We start from the raw sequence: 24806 nt of genomic DNA, 5'->3' as shown, positions 1-24806 counted from the left end.
ATGTCAAGAGGAGCGCGGGGGTCGATGGGGGCGGCGGAGACGAGGCCCTTTCAGCTAACAGAGCAAAACCAATTCTAGCAAAACGGAGAGAGAGGAGATTGGAGAGGATAGAGGTGCTCAGAGGGACACACGGCCTGGTGGGTGTGAGAGCAGCAAATGTCCTTTCCCACCCGTAAGGATCCATCAGCGTGAACAACGGGCGAGGTGATTTTACCGCGGATACGGAGGATAGATGGTCAGATGTGACCGGAATCACGTTAGGTAAGATGGGATTAGAGTCAGCCGATGTGGTGACTGTTAGCAATATGTCACAATGACATTCACTATCCAACATTTACTGACATTTGTTACGTGTGACAGATGGCTCAGAAATCCTACTTTCAGCTCAGTTTAACTATAAAGCGACCAGTCCGTCTCTCTGTGTGGTTCGAACTGCTCATCGTATCGGCTTCACACTCGGCGTGCGTACTTTCTAAAGGACCATGGGTTGGGCAGTGTCCAGATCGGTGCGATTTGGACACGTGATACCTTCAATATTAATAATCTATGAATAAGCCAAGTGGCAACCCACTGTGACATCATCCATTGATTTGTTTACTGCCGTTTTGAAGCCTCGAGTTTAGCGTTTTCAAAGGCGCCATCTTGGTTTTTTGGAACTAGACGAAGGAGACGCGTGTGCCCACCCACACCTGTAAAACATGCACCGATTGGACGGTACCAGCTGTCAATCAGGCTATATCCCCGCTCCAACGCATGCGGCGCTTTATCGTCTCTATTAACTTTAAATGAGACGTGAACATGGTGTTGTATTGGAGGAGGCGAGCGATTCAGGCCATAAACGCCTCAGGAAAATGTTTACTCATGTTACAAATCAATTGAGGAGTGGAGTCATTTTTCTCATAGACTTTTTTTGTGGAGTCGTCCTCTGCTGGTCATTCCAGAGAATACAGGCTTCAGGCGCTTGCGCATTTGGTTATGTCAGATAACGCCACTAACACGCCTATTTGGAAATGAGGGGCCCTTGAATAGGCACGTTTTGAACAGGCACTGCACTAGTAGATAGCAAAGTTCCACCCTCTGCAGGATTTTGCAGAAAAAAAGATGGAATGAATAAAAAAAGAGACTTGAAAGTGATCAGATTGTGTGACGGTATAGGTCCTTGACAGTTACAGTAATTAAACATCCATCCAAAGGTTTATTCTACCAATTACAATTTTAAGTAGGTAATCAGTAATCTGTAAATGATTTCATCTGGACATTAACCTTGTCCACCCGTAGGTGACTGTGTTTAACTCGAGCTTTCTATCCATCCATCCCCAGACCCTCAACTGGACAGCTAATAGATGGAGCAGAGAGATAGGCCACAGCTCATTGACCTTGATCTGAAGGACAATTGAACTCCCTTCCAGCATGCAATAGTCTATAGAGCAAGTGCACACACACGCACACGCACGCACACACACACACACACGGAGGAAAATCTATGTAATCTCTACCAAGACATACTGAAACCGGTAAACACTTTGTGGTGCACACTCTTTGATATGCTCCCAAACACATATACACATATATTACATATAGACACGCACACACACACACACACACACACCTTCAACCTTTGTCTATGAGTCACTGGGTTTAATGTTTCTGGAGCGTGGAATCCAATCAGGCGCCGGTCTAACATGTCAGCCACTGGGCCATGATGTGGTAGCATGTGTGCGCAGGCTTGTCTACAATCCTCAGTTCACCAAGTGCTCTGGCGGAAAAGCAAGCTGACGATCACAGATTAGCTCCCAACAACCAGGGGTGGAAATAAAACCTCAACCTTCACAAGGTAAAGTGGAACGTGCAAAGTGGAACGTGCAAAGTGGAACGTGCAAAATCGAACTTGCACGCAAACTCAAAAGTCTGCACCTGCAGGCATTGCGCTGGAGACTAGGCCTCACCGGGCCGTACACTACACACGCAGCATGTTCATCTACTCTATGGAAAAAAAAAAAAATAAGTACGCCTCATCTTTCACTGGAGAGGAGCTTCAATAGAAAAATTAAAATCTGAGTTCAGTCAAGCATGCCTTGTACTGTCAGATACACGATCTACTGTATATTTTTGAGGATTGATGAAGTTAAAATGTAAAGAAGAAGAGGAAACGTTACTGTTCACTTATTCATTATTTCCAGCCCAAATCATGTCCACCCCTTCAGTGCACATTTTCATCAGGAGTTCCCAGTGCTCCTGCAAAGACACATGGCGCATGGACTGGGCACCCGACGGAGAAGATTCCAGTAGCTCTGCTGGTTCAGAGGTGACTTAAGACCGGTGTTGTTGCGTGACCTGTCGCCTTACCCACCGCATTCTCGAGCGAATAGCTAACCTAAGACAACAGGATCCCCCCCCCGCCCCCTAAAATACCAAAACAAAGGCAAAATGTCACGATCCAAGAAAGAAAAATGCTATTTTTAATCCGAACGAACTAAATGCCATTTTCAACAACAACAAGTAAATCCTCCTGTACTGTTATAGCAAATAGAAGAGGGCCTGCAGCAGCGCCAGCGATGCATTAAATACTCACCATATCTGTCCAAATTATAGTCATTTTGTGTCATTTTGGTCAGTGGAAGATAATCCTCTTCATGCACATGTGACAACTGACAAAATTGAAACCAATGGTGCAAAGCGGCATCAGCCAACTCTCCGTCCAGCTGACCAACTCCACCCCATTAGGCGTCCGCAGTGCTCAAGAGGAAATGAAGTCTTCACGGTAAAGTCAAACATCCCTTTTTTAGGCCCGACATGAAACAAAATTACAGGGTGCCATTTCTTTTTTTCTTTTGACTGCATGAAAATATCACCGGGGGAAAAAAAAAAAAACTGATTTAATAAAGTCACAGCTTTCACATCATTTTCTTGCACTCTGGCAGTTTCCAAATGTGGCATTTGCTATATAACAAGCACCATTACCCCTTGCCACCGTTAAAGCAGCAAACTGTCAAAGGAAGCAGAGCGTCTGCAGAGTCTGCAACTGAAACGTTGTGTTTCACAGGTGTGGGAATGTTAACCTGCCACTTAGTCGGAGTCGTAACACTGAGGAGTGGGTTGGGAGGAAGTGGGCGAGGACAAGAGGGAGGAGAGGCAGTTTTAGATTATGCTTTTGATGCATTACATTCGGGATGTGTGTGTGTGTGTGTGTGTGCGCGCGCGTGTGTGTGTGACACAGACAAGTTGACATGCAGTCCCTCTCCTGGGCTCTCACAAAGTGTTCATCAGTGCTTTGGCTACATCAGACATTTGAAGCATTGACGCTACACACACACGCACGCACACGCACACACACACACACACACACACACACACACACACACACACACACACACAAACACACACACACACACACACCAGCAGACAGACGGGCCCCGAGCCACTCCGCTCTTTGAGTTGCTCTAACATAAAAGTGATCCTCTCCTCCTATCGGAATAGACGGATAGACAGTGAGAGGAGATTGAATTCAAAATAGATTCATCACCGACTGACAAACAGAAGGCAGCTTCGGAATTTTCTTTTTTCCCCCCTCCACTTTTCAACAGCCTGTCCAAACGGGGTTTACAAGGCGCAGAGCTGACGGGACACGTTTGGAGTGTTGGTGGGAATCGAACATGTCAGTCATCTCTTTTGGTGGGAAAAACCAAACAAGGAAGCACAATACAGGACAGTGCCACTGACGACGGCGTGCACTGCGCATTCATTAAAGGCACAAATGTGTTACACTGGGACACTGTACTCCGCTTAAACCACATTATGCAGGATTTCTTTCTCAGTGAAATCCCTCCAACTCCTCTTAATGGAACAAAGCCATGTCCTCGGGGATTCAAACCAACGCCCGCTGATGCAGCAGACCGCTCACTTTCATCCGTTTGTCTCTCAAATGTTGTTGAGTGTAACTTGGTTTTCAATAAAATTGCACTTTAGCCGGCAATGCACAAAAATTCTTGAGGGAGTGAAATTTTGATTGAATAATCTGTGATGAAATTTGTTAAGAGAAAAAACCCAGTGTCTCATTTTCATCATTTCTCTCTACATGATATTTTACATATCAAAGTCTAAATATATAAAAAATGGGCACAAATTGATCTTTAATTGAAAAATATCTGCATCAGTAAATTAAAAAAATCCAAGTGAAATGGCAGCTTAGATGAAGGGAAAATATTTTAGATACAAACTTTATGCAACTGGATTGGTGTACGCCAGGGAAATACTTTCTCAAAACCAACCTCATGATGAGATGGGACTTTACACGTACACTGAAAATACAACCCCACCAAGAAGGATGGTGCACTGGGTAGAACAGGATATTTCAATAGCTCAATCATGGTGCCATCTGACAGCAGTTAATATTAACTGCAATCATAGGGGATTGAATGTTTCTGTGTGTGTGTGTGTGTGTGTGTGTGTGTGTGTGTGTGTGCAGGTGAGGTGTGATGGATGTCCTTGTGCGCCTCTATGTGCACGTGGGTGTGTGTATTGACATAACGTGCACTGTGGATGCCTTCACATTTCATCAATTCATATTTCATAAGATTTAAGCCATTACATGTAAAATGTGACATGGCCCTCACTGCATACACACCGAACACACAGTGCTGAATCTTATCGCACACACACACACACACACACACACACACACACACACACACACACACACTTGTGTGCCTGTCTAGAAAATAATTGCATTCCCCCTCGGATAATTGTCTAGTGGTAAATCTATGAATACATTAAAAATCGGTCATTGAGATTAAGTGTGATGATTACATCTCCGCGATAAATACACAATCCCGCGTTTTACCATGGGTGCTGCATGATAACGACACAATTAACATTTGAGACGGACTCATCGTGACAGGCGCGGTCTTTTTCATGTGCACAATCGCTCCTCACCACGGCTAAACGTTCCCTTTGCCATATTACAGTGTGTTGAAACATTATATTGGTCTTTCTTGAAAGGAAAAAAATTAGCTCATCTACGAGTTGCAAGTGTCTCAACGTGACAGATTAATTGCAACTCTTTCTCGCTAAAGAAAAAGGGTGTGGATAGAAATGTAAAGAAGATTGAGATGAGTACACATGCACCCTTAAAACACACATGGCCTGAGCATACAAAGCCTTACATCTGCCGAAAAAAACACTTTTGGTGCGTTCCGTTATACCGGAATTACCGACCTCCGAGTCGGAAGTTGCAACTGGAACCAAAACACGGACAAGCCACAGCTGGATAGAAACCGGGGTTTCTCAGATCAGGCGTCACGGTTCAAGGTTTACGAGCTTTGAATTGCTTTTTTTCCCCAGGTAAATCATTGCAACCTGTCAATAAAAAAATGAGCCAAACCAAATATTCACAGCATCTTCACTAGTTAAACAAAGAACCTTTCAGTTGTTTTTTTTAAAAATATCCCGACACTATGAGAGGAAAGTGGAATGCATTCTGATCTGTCGCGGCTCTTCAGAGACATTAAAGACGGATTCCGTGTAAAAGATGCATTGCCTGCTTGCGTGGTCTTTAGGTCCCTGTCCAGGGAGGCAGCGACGGACCCTTCCCCTTCCCTCGCTGTGATCTCCGCGTCATAGTGGACGTATGCGAGTGGTGCGTACTCTGCGGGGGGGGGGGGGGGGGGGGGGGGGACACGAGGTCGGGGGCGACTGATGGAACGAGCGATGCTCTTAGAAGCCGTCGAAGGAAACGGCCCCGCGCTCGAGTGCGAAGTCAGTCGGCGGCACTTGCCTCTGGGTGCACAGCGAGCCTGTTTGTGCGCGCCGGCACTCCATTGCATTACACCCACGCACCCAGTGGGAGCAGTCGGCGGATTATAAATGAAGGGGAGAGTAATGGGAAAGGAACTCTGAGACAAGGGGCTACTATTCCGCGTCTGCGCGCCGTCACCTCTTCTGGTGGGAAAACGTGGGCGAAGCGAGATGAACGAGGGAGAGACACCAGCGCAACAATGCAAGCGCACACTCCGTATGACCATGCACACATTCATCATATACACACAAATATCCACACACTCACACACATGCACTCACCACACTGCCTACTGTATTTCTTTTTTTTTTTTTATGCGGACGGACACTCATTCGTCCTCTGTGATCCTTTATCAAATAATGGAATAGGTCTCATCCGTCGTAGCCTACAGCGAGAGCTGGACTAAAGAAGTTGACTCTCGCAAGTGTGCGTGTGTGTGTGTGTGCGCGTGTGTGTGTGTGTGTGGACACTTTGTCTCACACCGTGTTCACTCGGTGTGTTTCCTTGATGTGGCGTGCACTTGAGCTCCCCGGCCAAACTTGCATCATCACGTACAAACACTTTAGACACGCCACTGTGTTCTAGTGTTCACCCCCCCCCCCTTCCTCTGCTTCATCCCTCCGCCACCAGAGCGCGCACACGCACACACACACACACACACACACACACACACACACACACACACACACACACACACACACACACACACACACACACACACACACACACACACACACACACGGCCTCCCACTCCTCCGTCCCTTCTCTGCCCCGTCATAAAACACCAGCTAACATGGGCATCGATCCAGCAGCAGCTTGCTGTGATGTAACACAACGGCGCAGGCTGATGCGAAAAGAGCAACAGGTCCCCGGGGGGCCTGCAGGAGCCTCTCTGACTATTGTCTGTCTGTCTGTCTGTCTGTCTGTCTGTTTGTTTGCGTCCCCGTCCCCCCCCCCTTTTTCTGTCCTCACCCACAAGGTGCTGAAAGCGTCGGTGGGGCGAGCGCTGACATTGCGGAGAGAGGGAGAAACACAACCGACTGGATCCAGAGTCGTATAAAACAAAGACGGAGCGAGAAAAGGAGCCCAAAAGCATTTCATGTTGACATTTTTTTTCCCCCTCTTCCTTCATCTGCCAGGTTCTGACACAAACCCCAAACACCCATGAATGTCTTTTGGAGATTTGTTCCCTTGCATTTAGAAAATTCCATGTACTCAATTGAATTCTTATTCCATCCCTGACACACATTTCTGTTTCTATAAACAGGCATTTGTGATGCATCGAGGGGTAAAGGGGGGGGGGATCACTTAATCCGCCTGTTGTTAATTTACATGCACTGTATTAATTTGCACAGCCCGATTTGTTGAAATTACAAGCTTCGATTGGTGAGCAGGTAAAATACAATTTTGCAATGGTTTTGTTGTTAAATCGTCGCTCAGGAAAATTTTGCACCGAGCGGAGAAAATGGGAGGCCATCCTTTATGAGAACAACCCCCCTCTACCCAAACATGCAAAATGATGTTTGACCTACACACACACACACGCACGCACACACCCAGAAGCACGCGCACACACACACACATCTAGTTTTGGACGTGTGCCTGAATGAAACACGATCTCATATTAGCATAAATTAAGGGCTCGTAAACTTTCTTCAGAGGCCTCCTCCAAAACGTGATGAAGAACCTCTCTTCCCGGATCCATGTTTTATTCAACATTCGGATATGCTCAATTAGCCTCCCTAATTAACGTTTGCTGTTCTCCAATCGTAGCTGCCCCCGAGAGAGAGATACATGGGCAGAGGAGGAGAGGGGGAGGACGGCATTTTCCCAAATAGGAAGTATATTCTCGAAGGGGTGGCACGGTCATGGGTCTGCCCCATGACTTATTTGTTGACTCTTGGAAGTCTTATTGGAAGTGTTATTCATGGACAGTGGATTTTGATTTGGTTGTTCCCTTGTTGTGCTTTTTCCTTGTGTATTGGTTTCTTGGTCCCTGTGTTGTATGGTATTGTTCCTGTTGTTTTCCCCCAGTCGTTTCCCGTGGAGTCGGTTCCTGTGATTTTTTCCCCCCCAGTGCTCCCAGAACATTGCTTCTGTTCCCCCTCTCGTGGACACCTTTAGTTGAATTCAGTTTTTGTTTATTTGAGACGTTGTAAGACTGTTCTCTTTTATCATGAAATATCATTTTTTTTCGCCACCTCTGCATTTGGGTCCTGCTTCCCGCAAAACGTGACAGGCCCAGTATTACATATACAAACTCTCGACACGCCTTTATATTCTTTATGAAACATTCATCGAGATGCCAAACTCAAAACTGATGAAATAAAACCTGCATATCTCTTTGTGTTGCTCACTATTTCTTCTATCCTACAAAAGACACTGGCGACTGTGTCGGCCCATCGCTGATGAACCCTGAACGGCGCTGAGCGTCGCGGCAACAACAGCCAGTCTGGCAGCAGCTATTCACACAGTTTTTTTTTCCACTATCAACCGCCATCAGGCCGCTCTGTTACAAAGCCTGCGCTCGGCGATCTGCACGTACAATACTCAATTTGTTTTTATATCTCTCTCTCTCTCTCTCTGTCTGTGTAACACCGAGAACCAATTTAACAAAATAATAAATGTAACTGCGTCGGCCTGATTAGGTTTTTACGCTGTGCAAACGGAGCGCCGGTCTGACTCATCTTCATGCCCTCCTCTGTTTTTAATAAATACGCAGAGCGGAGGAGGAGGAGAGGAAGACGTTGGATTAATACGCCCCCGATCTATCGTCTTCTTCTGTATCCACGCGGCGACGGAATGTTTGTTTCTCATTTGCAAAAAAAGATTTGCATCGCTCTCTTCCCCTTCGTCTGCGTCTCAGCATTGTGCTTCATCGGTGTGAACTCAACGATGGGGATTTTTTGAATGACACTTGTCATTGTTTGTTTAGCTCATCCAATTCATTTGGTGTGAAAATTGTTGGATGGATATATTTGAGAAAGAAAGCCAGTTCATTTTGTTCAAAGGGGAAAACAGAAGAAAATGAATGAAAAGAACCATATGCATAATATAGCAGAGGTGTCAATACAAATTAATGATGGTTAAAATTAAACAAATAAATACTGCATGAGAATTGAGAGAAGTATTCACAGATAATTTGATGCCGTTTTACAGAATGTGTCCGAAATTGAAACACTCCCAAAAGAAATCTGAGTACAAACTTTGTGCTATCTGGTTCGACAGTCTGCAGGAGGGTTCATCACTCAGTCAACTATATTCATGAAAGACAACTGGCCCGTGTAAAAAAGAAATAAAGTCTGAAAATGATAAGTGGAAGTAGTAGTGGAAGTTGTTCGTTGTGGTTGAATGGCTACTTCTTGTTGGACATAGTCACCGTTATCTTTTCTTCTTAGTAAGTAGAAATGCACATCTCCGTCAGTTTATCAATGCCAATGTGTACAGTTGAAAATTCCCTTGATCTTTGATGTAAGGGGAATGGATGCGATGCGCGTGTCTGCTGAAGTGGACTCTCATGTGCGAGCTCAGATAACACCGGCCCCCCTCCATGCACTTCTTAACATTCATCACTGCCACCTTCATATTTAAATGATGGATCAAAAGCTGCTCTCTTCAGGTTATTATAACAGCAGGACTCCCACACAGACACGCACACAGACACACACACACACACACACAGACACACACACGTGCGTGCACACACTCAAAGCCCAAGGCAGGAAATCAATTATCATCAAAAGCCCGATGAAATATGTCAGAACTGTATTATCCACTTTATTTTTCCGCGGCAATAAGGGTCGGAGGCTCACGCGGGTCAGGCAGATGAAAGGCGACGGTCAGAACACGTGGTCTCTAATTGCTCCAGGAGTCAATACCCGGGAATTAAAAGAGAATAAAGAAGTGCAGGGGGGAAAAGATGAGAGGAGTCAATGTTTTCACGGCGGTTTATGTTTCTAATCAGCAGAGAGAGAGACGGAGACAGTAGGTGGCTCCGGTTACTCAATCAACGGCCACTGTTGTTTCCATTTGGCCACAAACTCCCTAATGTCATCACTGCGTGTTCAGGCAAACAACTGACAGACAGAACGGAGACGAGTGGCGGGCCAAGGCAGGCGCACGGAGACACTATCAGAGTGTCAAGTGTCGACCACATGTCAAGAAAAGTTGGATAGTCCTCTTGAAATTTGTGAGAAATTGAGTTTGCATCACTACGTGAAGCAATAAGTTAACTCTCTGACGGTCAAAACTGGAACCCCTTCAAGAGGTGTCTACTGTTGGGCAGGATGTTCCGCAGTTGTTATGCCGATCACCTTGAGCGGATTTCTGTGAAAAGAAACTGTGCACACTAGGATTTCACCACGGATGATGGATGGATGGACGGACGGACGATGCCAGTGTGCTGACAATACAACTCTTGTACGTCGTCCTCCGATACTTTCATGGTTTGATTTGAAATGAACGGCATGTGCGTGCGTTTGTGTGGATTTTTTTTTCGGGATGTATTGAAAGGGATTGAAAGGCATTTTGGATCTTGACAGACATATTTAGGGGTCTGATATTTAATGCGCATTAGCAATTTGGTGCGGATCCAATCAAAGATCCAGATATAGCGGATTTAGACGTGGTCTCATAAGGAGTCTGGTCTACTGAGTGCCACTCTGATTTCATCGAGATTCCCTCTGCAACTGTTGAAGGTAATTAAAAAAATGGCAGTTTCACTTATTATCTCATCTGACAGAGTTTAACAGTACCCAGTGGCAACCGTACACGCATGTGTGTCTGAAGAAATTATACATGCATGTGCACTGTGCATACATGCATTTTGTGCGTCACATTCAGCATGAGAATATGCAAGATGTCACAGTGCCTGAGGGATGACGGCAACATTGTGGAAACAGACGCATCGGATGCACTGTACACATACCGTACGCATAAAAACTAGTGAAGACCATCCGCTCTCCCCTTAAGAGTGACGTCACTCCCAGTCCGCAAAAATGCAATCACTGTGAAAGTCTGAATCGACGCCCACGTAGATGTTTGTCCAGAAATTCACTGTATATATGAATTTTAAGTGTGGTTTTTTTTTTCTATGTCAGATAGCAAAGGGCATATATGACATGCAATCTATACACGTCAAGAAATTGCTGAGTGTGCGTGTGAGTGTGCGTGTGTGTGTGTGTGTGTGTGTGTGTGTGTGTGTCGGTCACAGGTTTGAAATCGATAATGCTGCAGGCCAGATGTTTTACGCCTGATGGGAATCAATGCCATTTTTACAGCTTTGCCACCTGCTGTGAGGACGTAGAACGGGTAATGTGACAGAAGTGCATGTGTACCGCACGTAATTATACAAAAGTGTGATGGTGCCGAGGCTGATTTGAGTAATGTGTGTGTGTGTGTGTGTGTGTACGCCTGTGGCTTTTTCTATAATGCTGCTCAGCGGCTACGTCAATGTGCCTTTTGATGATGTCTTGCTCGGCCAAACACTGAATGCGTTGACAGCCAGCCTTGCAGAAGACAGACACATGTTGTGTGATCCTTCTTTAAAACACAGTAATCTCGTTGAGAGGTATTGATTACATGAAAAAAAAAAAAAGTACTGCATTTGAAATGTGTTTTTTTTCTTTATACAGTCATGTTTCTGTGTCTGACAGCAGAAGTATATATATATATATACTGTAGCACCGTTTGACATGGTGTGTGTGTGGGACTTTGAACACCCAACTATGTAAACATACTATGAGACAAACTAGATTAATAACTGTAATAATTCCTCTTCTCTTCCAACTCTCCAAGGCTTCGGAGTGACCTGCTTTCCCCCCCCCCCCCCCCATTTCCAGCTCATTAAGCAACAACCAGGAGAAGGGATTGTCGGAATGGAAAAACAGATCATGTTTGACACCTCTAGACATAAACACAGAAAAAAAATTAAAATATATATATATATATATATATATATATATATATATATATATATATAAATTAAGAGATGAATCATTTCTCTTTTTGGCAGTTGAGTAAAAGTTGCGCAACAATCTAGGTGACAGACTAGAATGTATATGGAAAAAAACAAAAACTTCTACGCTTGCTCTGCATATCTGATATTGGGGTGAAAAGGAACATTCTGCCAGTTTGGGCTTTCAATTATTTATTATTTTACATCTAAATTTAGGGTTTAACTTCGCCCCGGGGTCTGAAAAATCTGTCAAAACACATCCAGGAACATTGCTGCTGAAAAAAGCATTGCCTCAAAACTACATCTCTAGAAATATTCTCAAATGGAACTTTTTTTGTTTTTCCAAGTAGTTTTCCCCCCTTGTTTTTTCACCTTTTGGTTTTCCATTTTATCACACATTCGCTATTCTTGTCTTATTGAACACTTTTTTAATGGTAGAGGCAAGAAACGAACTGCTTCACAGTACAAATATATATTCAGTGTGATACTAACTCAGATTGAATTTGAATCTTTCTAAAAAAACAAAAAATATAAGAGCAATCGAAAGCTAATCATTACAAAACCTAGGACAAGTTCAGTCATGTTCAGCTGAGGAGGTAGGAAAACACCGACGATCGTTATTATTTGTGTTCTGTATTAATCACATGGAGGACAAGCGGTGAACAAACAGCAGTCTGCTCGGAGAACACGGGATTAACTGGTGATTATTTAATTCATAGAGCAAAACAGTTCATTCATCCTCTGCAGCAAACACCCAGTTGGAGAGGGGGTTCATATAAAAACTGTGTGTGGGGATTCTCAGTCATCCAGGTCAGTGTTATCCATCGACAACTGGACTTCATTCTCCCATTCAAGAGGTTCTTCTATTCAACTCGTGTGACTATTCATCTGTAACCTTTTCAGATCATGTTATTCCATTCACTCCCCCTCCCCTCCCTCCATCCCATATATATATATATACAAGCTTACCTGCAGCGCACTGCTCCTCGTCTGCACCGTTCTCGCAGTCCCTCTCTCCGTCGCATCGCCATGACAACGAAACGCATTTGTTGGAGGCCCCTCCGCAATCAAACTTCTCTGGCGGACAGGTCTGTCGGCCTGTTGTGGGGGGGGGGATATAGGGAAGAAATCAGAGGAGTAGAGAGGGATAAAGAGGCATGGGGGGGGGGGGGTGGGGGAGTAAAATGGGAAACAGAACGGGGAGGAGGCAAAAAGATAGAGAGAGAAGGGACAGCCAGTCAATGAAACAGTTTGATAACTTAGTTATCTTGTTGCTCAAATCGATTCCCCCTCACAGGCCTGCAATTAAACTAGACACAGAGCGACAGGGGAACAAAGAGGCAGGAGTACTGTACAGCACACACACACACACACACACACACACACACACACACACACACACACACACACACACACACACACACACACACACACACACACACACACACACACACACACACACACACACACACACACACACACACACACACACACACACACACACACACAAGAAAGACAAGTACTATTTGGTGTGTTCATGTAGCCAGGAACATGTTAAGTCTACTGGATTCAACACTAAGCCCATAAAAGGTTAAACAGTTTAAAATCGATGATTGTGTAAAAGGCTCAAATGAAGCGAACTGTTCCTTTTTCGCATTGTTTTATACATTTACGTTAATTAATCAAGATCGTTAACTACGTGTCAAACTAGGTTTGATAAGATTTTGATGTGAGCAAAAGTGCATGAGGTATTTAACTCACGCACACACACACACACACACACACACACACACACACACACACACACACACACACACACACACACACACACACACACACACACACACACACACACACACACACACACACACACACACACACACACACACACACACACACACACACACACACTGTGTAAGTGAGAAAGTGGTCCCTCTAGGTAAAAGCCCATTATAGTAGAAAAGGCCATTGTTCTTACATGTGTAGCCCACGGGGAATAGAGGGAGGAAAAATACAACTGATCAATCCATCAACATTCTGCAAACCACTACACATCACCCACACACACACGCGAGAGAGAGCGAGAGAGAGCGAGAGAGAGAGAGAGAGAGTTACAGCCACAGATCAACAGTACCAATGGGATTTGACCATTTCGGTCTCATTCTCTTTTTTTTTTTCCCGCTCATTTTTCTTCCTGTTCTTATTTCAACGGCACTATATATGTTGCAGTCACTCTTGCCTTGATTTTCTCCAACTGTGCAGATCAGGTTTTTCAGGTTCTACACTACTGAATAAAGCGGCTACTCGCATTCTATTTCTTTCCTACGGCGCTGGGCAGGGTGGAGGTCTGGTCTCCCTCTTTTGCCGGTGTTGATCTTTTGGATGACCATTTCCTAGTCTCCCCCCCCCCCCCCCCCAATACTCTTCGTCCTACTGAATATCAGGCTAAATGAGGTTTCCCTTGGCCTTTAAAGAATAAAGGCCTCCTGCAAATCCCCTTCAAGAGAGTGAATTAGGAAGCGCCATATCAGCACAGTCTGTTATTACTTCCAAGGGGACTGAATGGACTGTGTGTACAATACGTGTGTGTGTCCGTGTCCGCATACTTGTGTCTTTGATTCATAAAATGCAGTCAAATTAGTAACCGGAGCCACCTACTGTCTCCGTCTCTCTCTCTGCTGATTAGAAACATAAACCGCCGTGAAAACATTGACTCCTCTCATCAGTTATGTCATTATAAAAAACCAGTGGAAGGTCATTTATAAGTTAGGAGTGTACTGTTTTTCACCAGTTTAAATGCGCCCGGTGTCACGTTTCACATCACCTACCCGATTATAACTGTGTGCATGTTCCTGTGTGGGTCAGCGGAATCCACGGGGCCATTACGTCGGAGACCGTCTCGCTCTTAATTTCAAACCCGCGCACAGAAACACGCCCCCGGGGGATCCTGTCCGCCGAGTGTCTGATTGACAGCCGGGTCAAAAGGATGTAATTTGTCCGACTGGCCATTTGGGGCCTGGGAGTCGGGGAGGCGGAGTCGCGGATCGGCTGCCAATCAAACGACCGAATACAGACGAGCAAGGAGAGACAGATAGCTCCGCCGACGTTGATTATACCAAAATAAACTGCATGATTTATTCATTTCACTGAATGAAATGGAGATCTCCAATTTCCCATTGTTGTTAAATTAAAAAAACATAAAAAAAAAGCTGCCGTCTACTTAAAGTTTAAAGTTATTCCTATTCATCCATAACGGTGTATAAGAGGTATCTCAAATATTGAGATATTGTTACAATGTGTACTCATGCATGTCCATGTATTTACATGGATATAAAAACTGACACATACACAAAACAATTTATAGCTATTAATCAACCAACCAGAGCATTGAACTGAATTCATGACTCTCTAGACATGAATGACCGTTTCATGGGCTATAAATCTCACAGAGACAAACACTGGGCTGGTAGCAGCCAGCTCGCTTGCCCACTTGCCAAGGGCCGAGAGCAAATAACAGCGGATGATGCTAGCCATGCTCCAGAGGAGCTGCTTGGTGGCGAGCAGGAAAAGTGGGTGGTTGGTGGACCAAAAATAAAAAATAACAAATGAGTGTGAAACAGGGCGCATGTAAGTAGTCTGCCTGCGAGCACGTGAGGCACTTTTCTTCCCACGACTCCGCATTAGAAAAGCAGCAGCGGACTAAATGCATTACATTGTTTTATGGAATCCAGCTTCAGATGAATAGGGAAGAATTTAGCTACTTAGAAAATAAATGTGCAATAAAAGCCGGTTCCTCCACCATACATATAGCACAGATGCTACGGTGGCTCTCGATGGAGGAGGCTGGCTATGTCAGGAGACTTGAGAAAATCCATGGACTCATCATTACAACTTTTATCACCACACTAATAGCCCTACGATTGCACTGGGTTGATTGAACCTCACGGAAATGATTTTCCTTTTGCAACATCTTGCGGCATGCAAATGGCCAAACGTTGCAAATGAAAATCCCCACATACATTTTTGTTTGTTTGTTTTGACGCAGGAACGTGAACTGGCACAAAAGGAATTTGCATATGGTGTAAGAACTATGATGTGGGTATTCTGAGCTGGCCTGTTTGTTGGTAGAGGTCACGCTGTTCATGCAAATACTGAGTGAATCCTTAGTGAAAGATCCGCACAGTTCAAAATATTCAAAATATCAGTGTCAATATTCCTGTCAGCATCAAACTCTTAAGTGTTTTCTTCTTTTTCTTTTTTCTTGAACACTCTTGTTCTTAGTGCATTGGATCGTTTTTTTTGTTTTTTTTTCCGGGTCCTGGGGTCAGAAAACTCATTCGGGCACATACGGGACGATGCAGTCGCGTAATTCAAAGGCCACTAACCAGAAGTGGTGCAGACTTGTTATTCGCCTCACGTGGCCACGCTTAAGTGTCTATTATGAGCAGGGGTATAAGGGGTGGACTGAGCGAGGCCCTGTATGCTAATGAACTTTTGATTAACTACCTTCATGATTTCCCCTTCTCAAGGAGGGAGGGGAATCGGACGCCGCGGCCACTCTTCGGCCGCCTGCCTATAGCTTCCGAGCTAGCCTCCCGGGTAATTGATTCGGAAGGCTCGTAGCCACGCGGGCTAATGCTAAGATAATGTATTTATTATGAGGTGTGTGTGTGTGTATAGGGCCGGGAGGTAATATAAGTCATCTCAAAGCCCCTGTCCGTCACGGTGAGACACAATGTCAAAAACAAAGGCACGTGGGAGGAGCGTATGTGATAATATGGCACATGATGAATGGGGAAGGGATGGAGGCTCACAGCTGATTTACCCTGTACACCCACTAAGGAATTATGGCTGCATGGATTTGAAATGCTTAAAGGGTACACTGAATTCCCCTGCACTCCAGACAGCACACCGCTGATTGATGAAGTACTAAGCCTTTTTATGCAAACACCTGAGAAACATGCCTCGCACCACATCAGCGGAATATTGCTCTGCTGTGCTGTGAATATCAATGCGGCCCACGTGTGCTCCGGAGCAGAGCAGGACGCGGGGCGAATTTAGTTTCATAGAAACATAGATGCGCAGACACTTTCTTTTTCTGTGTCAAATACCTCACATTTTCCTTTTCCTTAACCATCAACCTGTGATCATCATTGTGTGTCAAAATGCATTAGTTAAGACATAGGATTGGAACTTTGAACATATTTCTTGCACGTCAGTAAAGTCTAAACTAACAGGGGTTCCGTAACAGCTGATCGTCTGTGAAATAGGATAATTAAACTCAAGACTCAGCCATGAGGTGGCACCGTAAATGGGTGAGTGCCTGCCTGAGAACGGTAAACTTTTATCGCCTGGCTACTCTGGGTAGTGAAAACACTGCCAGGGCATCACTTGAATCAATACACAGCCGCGTACCGCGTCTTCCTGATTTAGTTTCTGGCTATTCAATGTAACCCAGGCGATGAGCATTAACATGTCTCAGACTCTTAAATTCTTGAGTTACCTGGATTCACCTGATTCCAACGGCGATAAAAGGGAACAGGGAACAGGATAGAGAGGATGCAGGCCGATGGGTAAGAAGGAAGGAATGGAGGAGGAGGGGGAGCATAACAAAAGGACAACGAGAGTGAGATGGAAGTGGGGTCAGATATTGGTCATAGGAGGGAGCATATCAATACGAGGACAAACTAGGACTGAGGCAATTAGAGGATGATACTAAGAGACACACTCAAACACGGAGGCAGAGGCACTGGGCCGGAATGTGATCAAACTGGGGCTCCCCGTGACCCGAGGGCCGAGCGAACGCGCGCCCGGCGGATATTGAATTCTCATGTTGTCAACTTGCTCATTCAGACCTGAAACATTGCTACAAAGTCAACACTCAACGCACGCTAACGGGCAACGAACCTCCCCAGCGTTACGCCGTAATCCATTCAGAGATGTATCGCATCTCGACATAGTTGAGACATTTGGAGAGGTAGTCCAAAATGAACAGTAGTGTTTTGATTCGAGAGTCTGCACATTTTTTTCATGCGAATAAGTGGACGGTTCGCAGCGAGGGGCACAGCCGATCTCTTTCAGGAATTGCGGTACATTCGGTGCAATTGTAACCTTTATATCAAGGAGAAGAAAAAGACGGGAATAGACAGAGGACATTACGCACGGGGAGCCTTAAGCTCGCAGGGCGCTCATATGCATCAATGATTCATACAGGGCGAGGGAAGTATGGATCGGCCAATTATTCGGCTTGTAAGGACTTTGCAAGTCTAATGGTTTGATCAGTTGTCGCGGGTCATATCGCCATGGTGACGCTTGTTAACCTCGTTCCAGACAGTGGTCCTATTTTTCCGAAGGCCTGCTGAGGTAGGTTCAGGGTCGTGCTTTCTTTGTGTCCGTGTTTGCCCATTAGGATGTGTGTTCTCGGGGTAAAGTGTGTGTGTGTGTGTGTGTGTGTGTGTGTGTGTGTGCGTGTGTGGTGGCTCCACGGGGGAAGACATTTTCAATCCCAGTAAACCCTCTGTTTGTTTCACTTCACCTGATCATCAACAGTTGCTGTTTTTAATTTGAAACAATGTTTAATAAAAAAAAAGGGAGAGTTGAAATCAGTTGTCGATTAGTCAGCTAGTTTTGATCACTAGAATGAGGAAAAATGAATCAAAAATCCTGAACATTTTCTAGGTCAGGTTTCTCTAATGAGAGGATGTGTTGCTTCTCTGTGTATGTCACTGAAAACTAAATACCTCTGGGTTTTGGTCTTTCTGTTTTTCAGAAGCAGAACCTCTTTCGTACGTTGTTTTTTCTTGTACAACAACAACAGAGGCTTTCTATTCTGTTTAAAATACATTTGAAGATGTCATCATAAGTGCAGGAGAGCTTCAAAGGACATGGACTAAATAATATATCAAAAAATCGGAAGATTACGATGACGAATATAATCATTTTAAAGCAGTTATACCTTTTGATTTGTCCTCTCTGAACCTGAGGCATCATCTGACATGCGGTGACTCCAGAGGGTTGAGTCAGAAAAAGCGTGACCCGCATGACATGTAAATCTGACTTCACAGCCCAAATGACAATTCCTTTTTATTTGTGGTGTCGAATCAGTCTACGAGGCGATGCAGACTCGCAACGCGCAGAAAAAACAATGCATACGCTCGCTTCATGGGCACGATGAATTCACATGAGTAATTTTGGAGATGGGATGTATGTGTTTATGTGTGTGTGTGTGTTTGTGTGTGTGTGTGTGTGTGTGTGCTATAACTTCATGTACGCATGACTGAGTGTGTGTGTGCACGATTGGTCATTAGTACGCAGGGGTAAATAATATATATGTGGATGCATGAGTGTGTGCACTTTGCATAACCTCACATTGAGAACTGGAGCATGATTTTTCATGGCCATTGAAAATGAGGAACGCTACGGGATGAGAGGAGCGTTTCCAAACACCGGAGAGGCGGGGAGAGGCGGTCACTGCTTTAATATTTGCAGTATTTCACAATGACGATAAGACTTTAAATAATTGCAGAGGCCTCAGGAGAAAGGAGATATTACAACAGTGTCCCTTCTTTTCCCCCCGTTCTCTCCACACTCTTTGTGAACTTTTTGACTCTTAAGTCGGACACTGCTACATGGAAGTTGCCCGAATCGCCGACTCCACCCCCCCCCCCCCCTTGTCCTTCAGATGTGAAATCCAATTTACGGAAAGGGCGAGTGCGGTTAATATCAGATTACATTTTAAATGAAGGTTAGTGTTGATTAGTGGTTTTCACTGGAACGCTGATCTTCAATTATTGTGGCCCCGATGTAGGGAAGAGTGTGTCGGGGAGAGAGAGATCAAAGTCGAGAGAACGGAGAGATGACAATGATCAGAGAGAGCATATGTACATGTGTACACAAACATACAAGTGTTTACAGTTCGTTTGGATATATATTTACATCCCTTACCCCTTTTCCAAAATGGATAGGATGTGTCTATGTTGCAGCCTTAGCAATAATATAAGAATTATGATTTAACACTATAATAATAATACTTTTGAATGACAAAGCAAACCCAAAAAATGAACTTTAAAAAAAAAAGCTTTTTTATTTTTTCAGCTGATTTGCCATCACACTTCAAATTCAGCTCCGATGCCTGCAATGACTCTCCATCGAAACATCTTCCAGATGTTTCCACACCTTGACTGAAGCCGACCCGTGGTTAAATTCAGCCGACTGGACATGATTTTGTGAAGGCACCCACCTGTCGATGTCAAGGTCTCACAGCTGACGATGCACGTCAGAGCAGTAACCAAGCCATGAGCTGGAAGCAATGACCCCGCTGAGCTTGGGGACATGATTGTTTTGAGGCAAAAATCTGGGGAATGTGAGAAAAAAAATCTGCTGCATTGGAGCAAACCATCGCTTTATGTGTCTATATATATTTCTGTAGCTCTAGGCTGTGCGAGGGAGAGAGAGAGAGAGAGAGAGAGAAGGAGCTTGTTAAATGTGGAACCATTAGCACAGTCTAGACTCAGGGTCTGTCAGTGCCGTGGGGGGGGGGGGGGGATATGGCGCGACACCAGCGCTCCGATAGGAAATTGCCACTTTCTTCAAACAGGTCCCTCTCTATGGTTGTTTAGTAGACGTACACATTGGGCTTTGGAAAAAAAAAAAAACACCAGTGGCAAGTGGTCATCTCAACTAATGAGAGACTGCAGAAGAGGGAGGCAGACTGTAGGGAGGAGGGGGACGGAGGAGGGGGACGGAGGACGGAGGACGGAGGAGGGGGACGGAGGAGGGGGACGGAGGACGGAGGAGGGAGGAGGTGGACGGAGGACGGAGGACGGAGGAGGGGGACGGAGGACGGAGGACGGAGGCGGGGCCGAACTCTGAGCTGGCCCTTTATTCAAAACCTGCGTTTGAATAAAGCTGTTTTTTTTGGGGGGTTTTTTCCTGCCACGAGAAGTTCAATTTCTTTAATAGCAAAGGCTTACTTTGTTGGACCTCTGCCTGGGTCTGTTCTTATGAACCATCTGCTGCCTCTTTTTCACTGCCTCTATTCGGCCTTAGCTTGGAGCCGTGGATCTGTCTCCTCGTGACCTCATAACGGAAAATCTATCCTGTTTGCTTCCGCAAGAAAAAATACATCTGTAATAAAAAAAAGAGAAAAAGAACCGTAATTTGGCTCATAGTGAATGCGAAATAAAGGAGGAAGATTTGAAATTAAATGGAAACGTGATCGTAGTCATGCGTGGCTATTTTACAAGCGCCACCGAAAAAGCGATCCCGTCGGGCGGTGCCGCGAGAAACACCGTCTGAGAGCAAAAGCGTATTGACCGCCAGTCGATTGGAACCATCCAAAAGCTCTGGTCACTAATTGAACAGCAGAATGGAATTGACGGAAGGAAAAATAAAACAATCACGCGGTGGCACTTGCTGCGTAGGCGGTTTACTCCGCTCGATCGCCATGTGCTGCACAGTGCAGACAAGGACGCAGGGTCGGTGTAAACAGCCTCGCGCGGCCTCGGACACGGGAAATTCAGATTCGGTATATGAAACGGATCTGCAAACATGGAGGTTTTGATCAACTTGGTTACCTTCAATACCCAATAATACATTTTATAGTTAAAAGCTCTATACCCGACGTACCGGGAACCGGCTCGTTCAATGTACTCTACCGCTAAAACGATACAATCTCCTCTGTGTGGCTTATGGGAATTCGTTATCTCTAATTGCCACTTAGAGGTTTTGATAAATAATTGTTTTTTTTTTAAAGTTTTCTCATGGATAGCGTATCTCTCAATGGGCTTCTTAAGTTGAGCTTTTGCGAGTGTCGCCATTGCAGAACGACGTCCATATGGCAGCTCAAACGCCCGTGAATTTTACTGTCTGGGGTATTTTCTTCCGTCTTATGTTTCGCCGGTGGTTGTGTGCTATTCTGCGTCCTCCTTAAGGGATCAATACACTTTAACTCATTGCCGATATGAATCAAGGTAAAAGGCATTTGTGGTCAATGAGGTGCCAAACCACACAGCCAGCTAAGCAGAGGAATGCGCCCGCGGGACCCGAGATGATGAGCTTACAGTATGAGAAGAGGGTGGGAGGGAGGACGACACAGAGAGAAGGGGAGATGACCCTTTAGTGTTTGTTGTTTTTTTTTTTCCCCCCAGTAACTTTTAAGATGACATTAAAGAAACTGCCAGAATTGTATTGCAATTATATGTGAGCCAGGTTTCACACGCGCACGCACGCACGCACGCACGCACGCACGCACGCACGCACGCACGCACGCACGCACGCACGCACACACACACACACACACACACACACACACACACACACACACACACACACACACACACACACACACACACACACACACACACACACACACACACACACACACACACACACACACACACACACACACACACACACACACACACACACACACACACACACGTGATAATGTCCTCGTTTTGAGACCACGTACCTAGAGACAACTACTAAGAACTGTGGTGGTGGACACGTTCGTCATCGGACATATACATTATCATACCCCATATTGTCAGTATTGGTTGTTTTCTTAAGTGACTATGATATTAATGGAAGCTCATCCTTAACCAAAGGAGAAAAATGTTCACACGCACATACTGCGCAACCCAACTGGTCGGGGCAGATGGTCTCCCACATGGAGCCCGCTCCTGCTGGTGGGTTTTTATTGTTAAAAGGGAGTTTCTTTTTACTCGACACCATCCCCGAGTGCCGGGTCGCGGCAGAATGCAGAGCCTCTGTGAATAATATTGTAAAGAGCGTGGTCTTGCATGGAAAGTCTAGAAGTTGGAATTTAGTGGTAAATAGATCAAATTGACGCTGCTTGAAACTCACCACCGGAAAGGGGATGATTCAAATTAACAGAGGTCCGTATGTGTAGGTGTGATCATACACTGTACACTTGAATGTACTGAGTGAGTGTGTGTGCGTGTGTGTGTGTGTGTGTGTGTGTGTGTGTGTGTGTGTGTGTGTGTGTGTCGCTTTCCGTAAAAAGAACATGTGGCTGGAGACTAAAGACAAATTAGAGTACTGGAACTCTGAAGGTGAAAATCAAAGTGACCTCACAACGCTACACTTACAGTAGCACGTACACACGCACACGCACACACCTGTGTGAATGTGTGCGTGTGTGTGCAGTTACTTCTGTGTCTTCTGGCGGCCGGGTCACTGGACTTCTACGAGACTAAAAGAGCAAAGGAGAGGGAGACAGGTGAAGACAGAGAGAGAGGGAGAGAGGCCACCTGGGAAATTACGTCTGCTGCCGCCGCCGCCGCCGCCGCCGCCGCCGCCGCCTCAAGCATGAAATTGAAGCGGTCTGACAACACCACTGACTGGATCCTTTCCGCTCATATTCCAAAATAATGAACTAGCACAACCTACAGTACTGCCTCCGCGCTATAATGTGTTTCCGACCTGACCGTGTGTGTCTCTCCAAACACAAGAGACACACGGTCAAACCCACGGCGGTGCACAGGAGCAGGTGGGAGGGACAGCAGGGACGGAGAGCGACGGAGGTCAAAAGGTCAAGTTTCCTCTTCATTTTCCTCATCAAAGGGCGGCTGTCATCGCTGTGGCTTTCTCCTCTCAGAGGAGAGCATCAGTCGGTGCCGGCGGTGGGACAGTTACGGCCTCATGAACCATCCATGCGGTCGTGGTTGAAAAGCACCATAGCGCTCGCTTGTATAAATATTTAGGAGGCGAAATGATTAAGAATCTCCGATAGAGGTCTGACTCGAGCAGCAGCGGGGGACGTATAGCAGCAGTCTCACTGTTCTTTCTGCTCAGCGTGGCGCTGTTATTATCCCGCGGAAAAGAAAAACTGAATAAAGTCAATAGCGACATGATATGAGCTTCATTAATCACATCTAGTAAAAGTGGGAGAAGGAGTCACGCTGGGATGAGAGGCTCCGCTTCGGATGAAGGAGCTTCATCGGGTACGTGGAATGAGATAAGTTTAAAAACCAGGGCAGCTTTTAATACTGTACAGAGTTCGGTAAGTTGGTGCAAAAACAAAGAAGGTCTTATTAGATGATGGGCGAAAAAGGATAAACACATCAGTTCTTATTAAGGTGTGACAGGGGTCGACCAATAGTGAGTTGTAAGGCCGATAGGATAACAGCAGAGAAAACTCTGTAAGTGTGAAACTGAAGGTCCGATGCTGCGTTGACACCGGACGTGGCGCAAATTTTCCACTTTCCGTATTTTCCGTCTCCGAGTTCGGTCGCCGGAACACTCGCGCTTGAGCCAATATTTGCCCGATCTTCTTTCCACTTTCCTCGAATGACCTCCTCCGAACAAACGCACCCAAACGGACACAATACGCTGCGTTCCAGTACGAACGGTTGGACGAAAACAAAAGGGCAGACTGGAATGCCGATGGGGGAGCCACACACAAAGGGGTTTCGCGCAAACCGGGGCAGAGGCCGGTGTCCATCGATCACCTTCTGGCAAGCAAATCTCCTTCTTTACCCTGGTCACGACTCAAACAGCAACCAGGTCGGGCCGGCCCACACACAGCGACGGTGGTGATCCGCCATATCTGGAACGATGACAGGACGTCGGACGACGGCGACGGAGGGGGCTTCTCAATATTTGGACAAAAGTTGGTTTCAGGCTCGTTTGTTTCAGACGACGTAACTCTCTGTTACTTCCAACATCCTCAACGGCCTCATTTTTGCTCCAACAGCTTCTACTGAGGGACGATGTCTCGGCGCAGAGCACAGTGCGCAGACATGCACACACACTGTCACGCATCGACGGCCGCTCGTCTGATTGAGCATTTTCTCTTCGCAACTCCCCCGAGGCCCAGATTCATTTTCAGATGTGTAATTACAGACAGCTCCTGAAGCGCAGGAGTGCGTGCGCCCGCGCGTGTGTGTTTGTGTGTGTGTGTGGCCTCGGAGGCGTCATCGGAGGTACATAGTTAATCAGCAGTCGACCAGAGGTCTCAGGGATCAGCCCATCGATTCGCTCTCAGGGTTGAAATCGATGCAATCAAAGGCGTTACTTTAACTGAACTCAGAT

General features: G+C 45.6%; 1 protein-coding gene across 4 annotated transcripts in view; it reads right to left on the bottom strand.

Annotated features, from left to right (window-relative positions):
• Window positions 1-24806, bottom strand: part of lrp8 (low density lipoprotein receptor-related protein 8, apolipoprotein e receptor) — a 150385-nt gene that overhangs the window by 48355 nt on the left and 77224 nt on the right. For all 4 annotated transcript variants that reach the window (XM_035648150.2, XM_035648151.2, XM_047336906.1 and 1 more), the window contains exon 4: window positions 12720-12848. In XM_035648150.2, coding sequence (XP_035504043.2) covers window positions 12720-12848 — 129 coding nt within the window. The remainder of the gene's footprint in view (window positions 1-12719; window positions 12849-24806) is intronic.

Source organism: Scophthalmus maximus, chromosome 13, assembly GCF_022379125.1.
Source record: "Scophthalmus maximus strain ysfricsl-2021 chromosome 13, ASM2237912v1, whole genome shotgun sequence".
Lineage (NCBI taxonomy): Eukaryota > Metazoa > Chordata > Actinopteri > Pleuronectiformes > Scophthalmidae > Scophthalmus > Scophthalmus maximus.
This window is presented reverse-complemented; position numbering and strand designations above follow the sequence as displayed.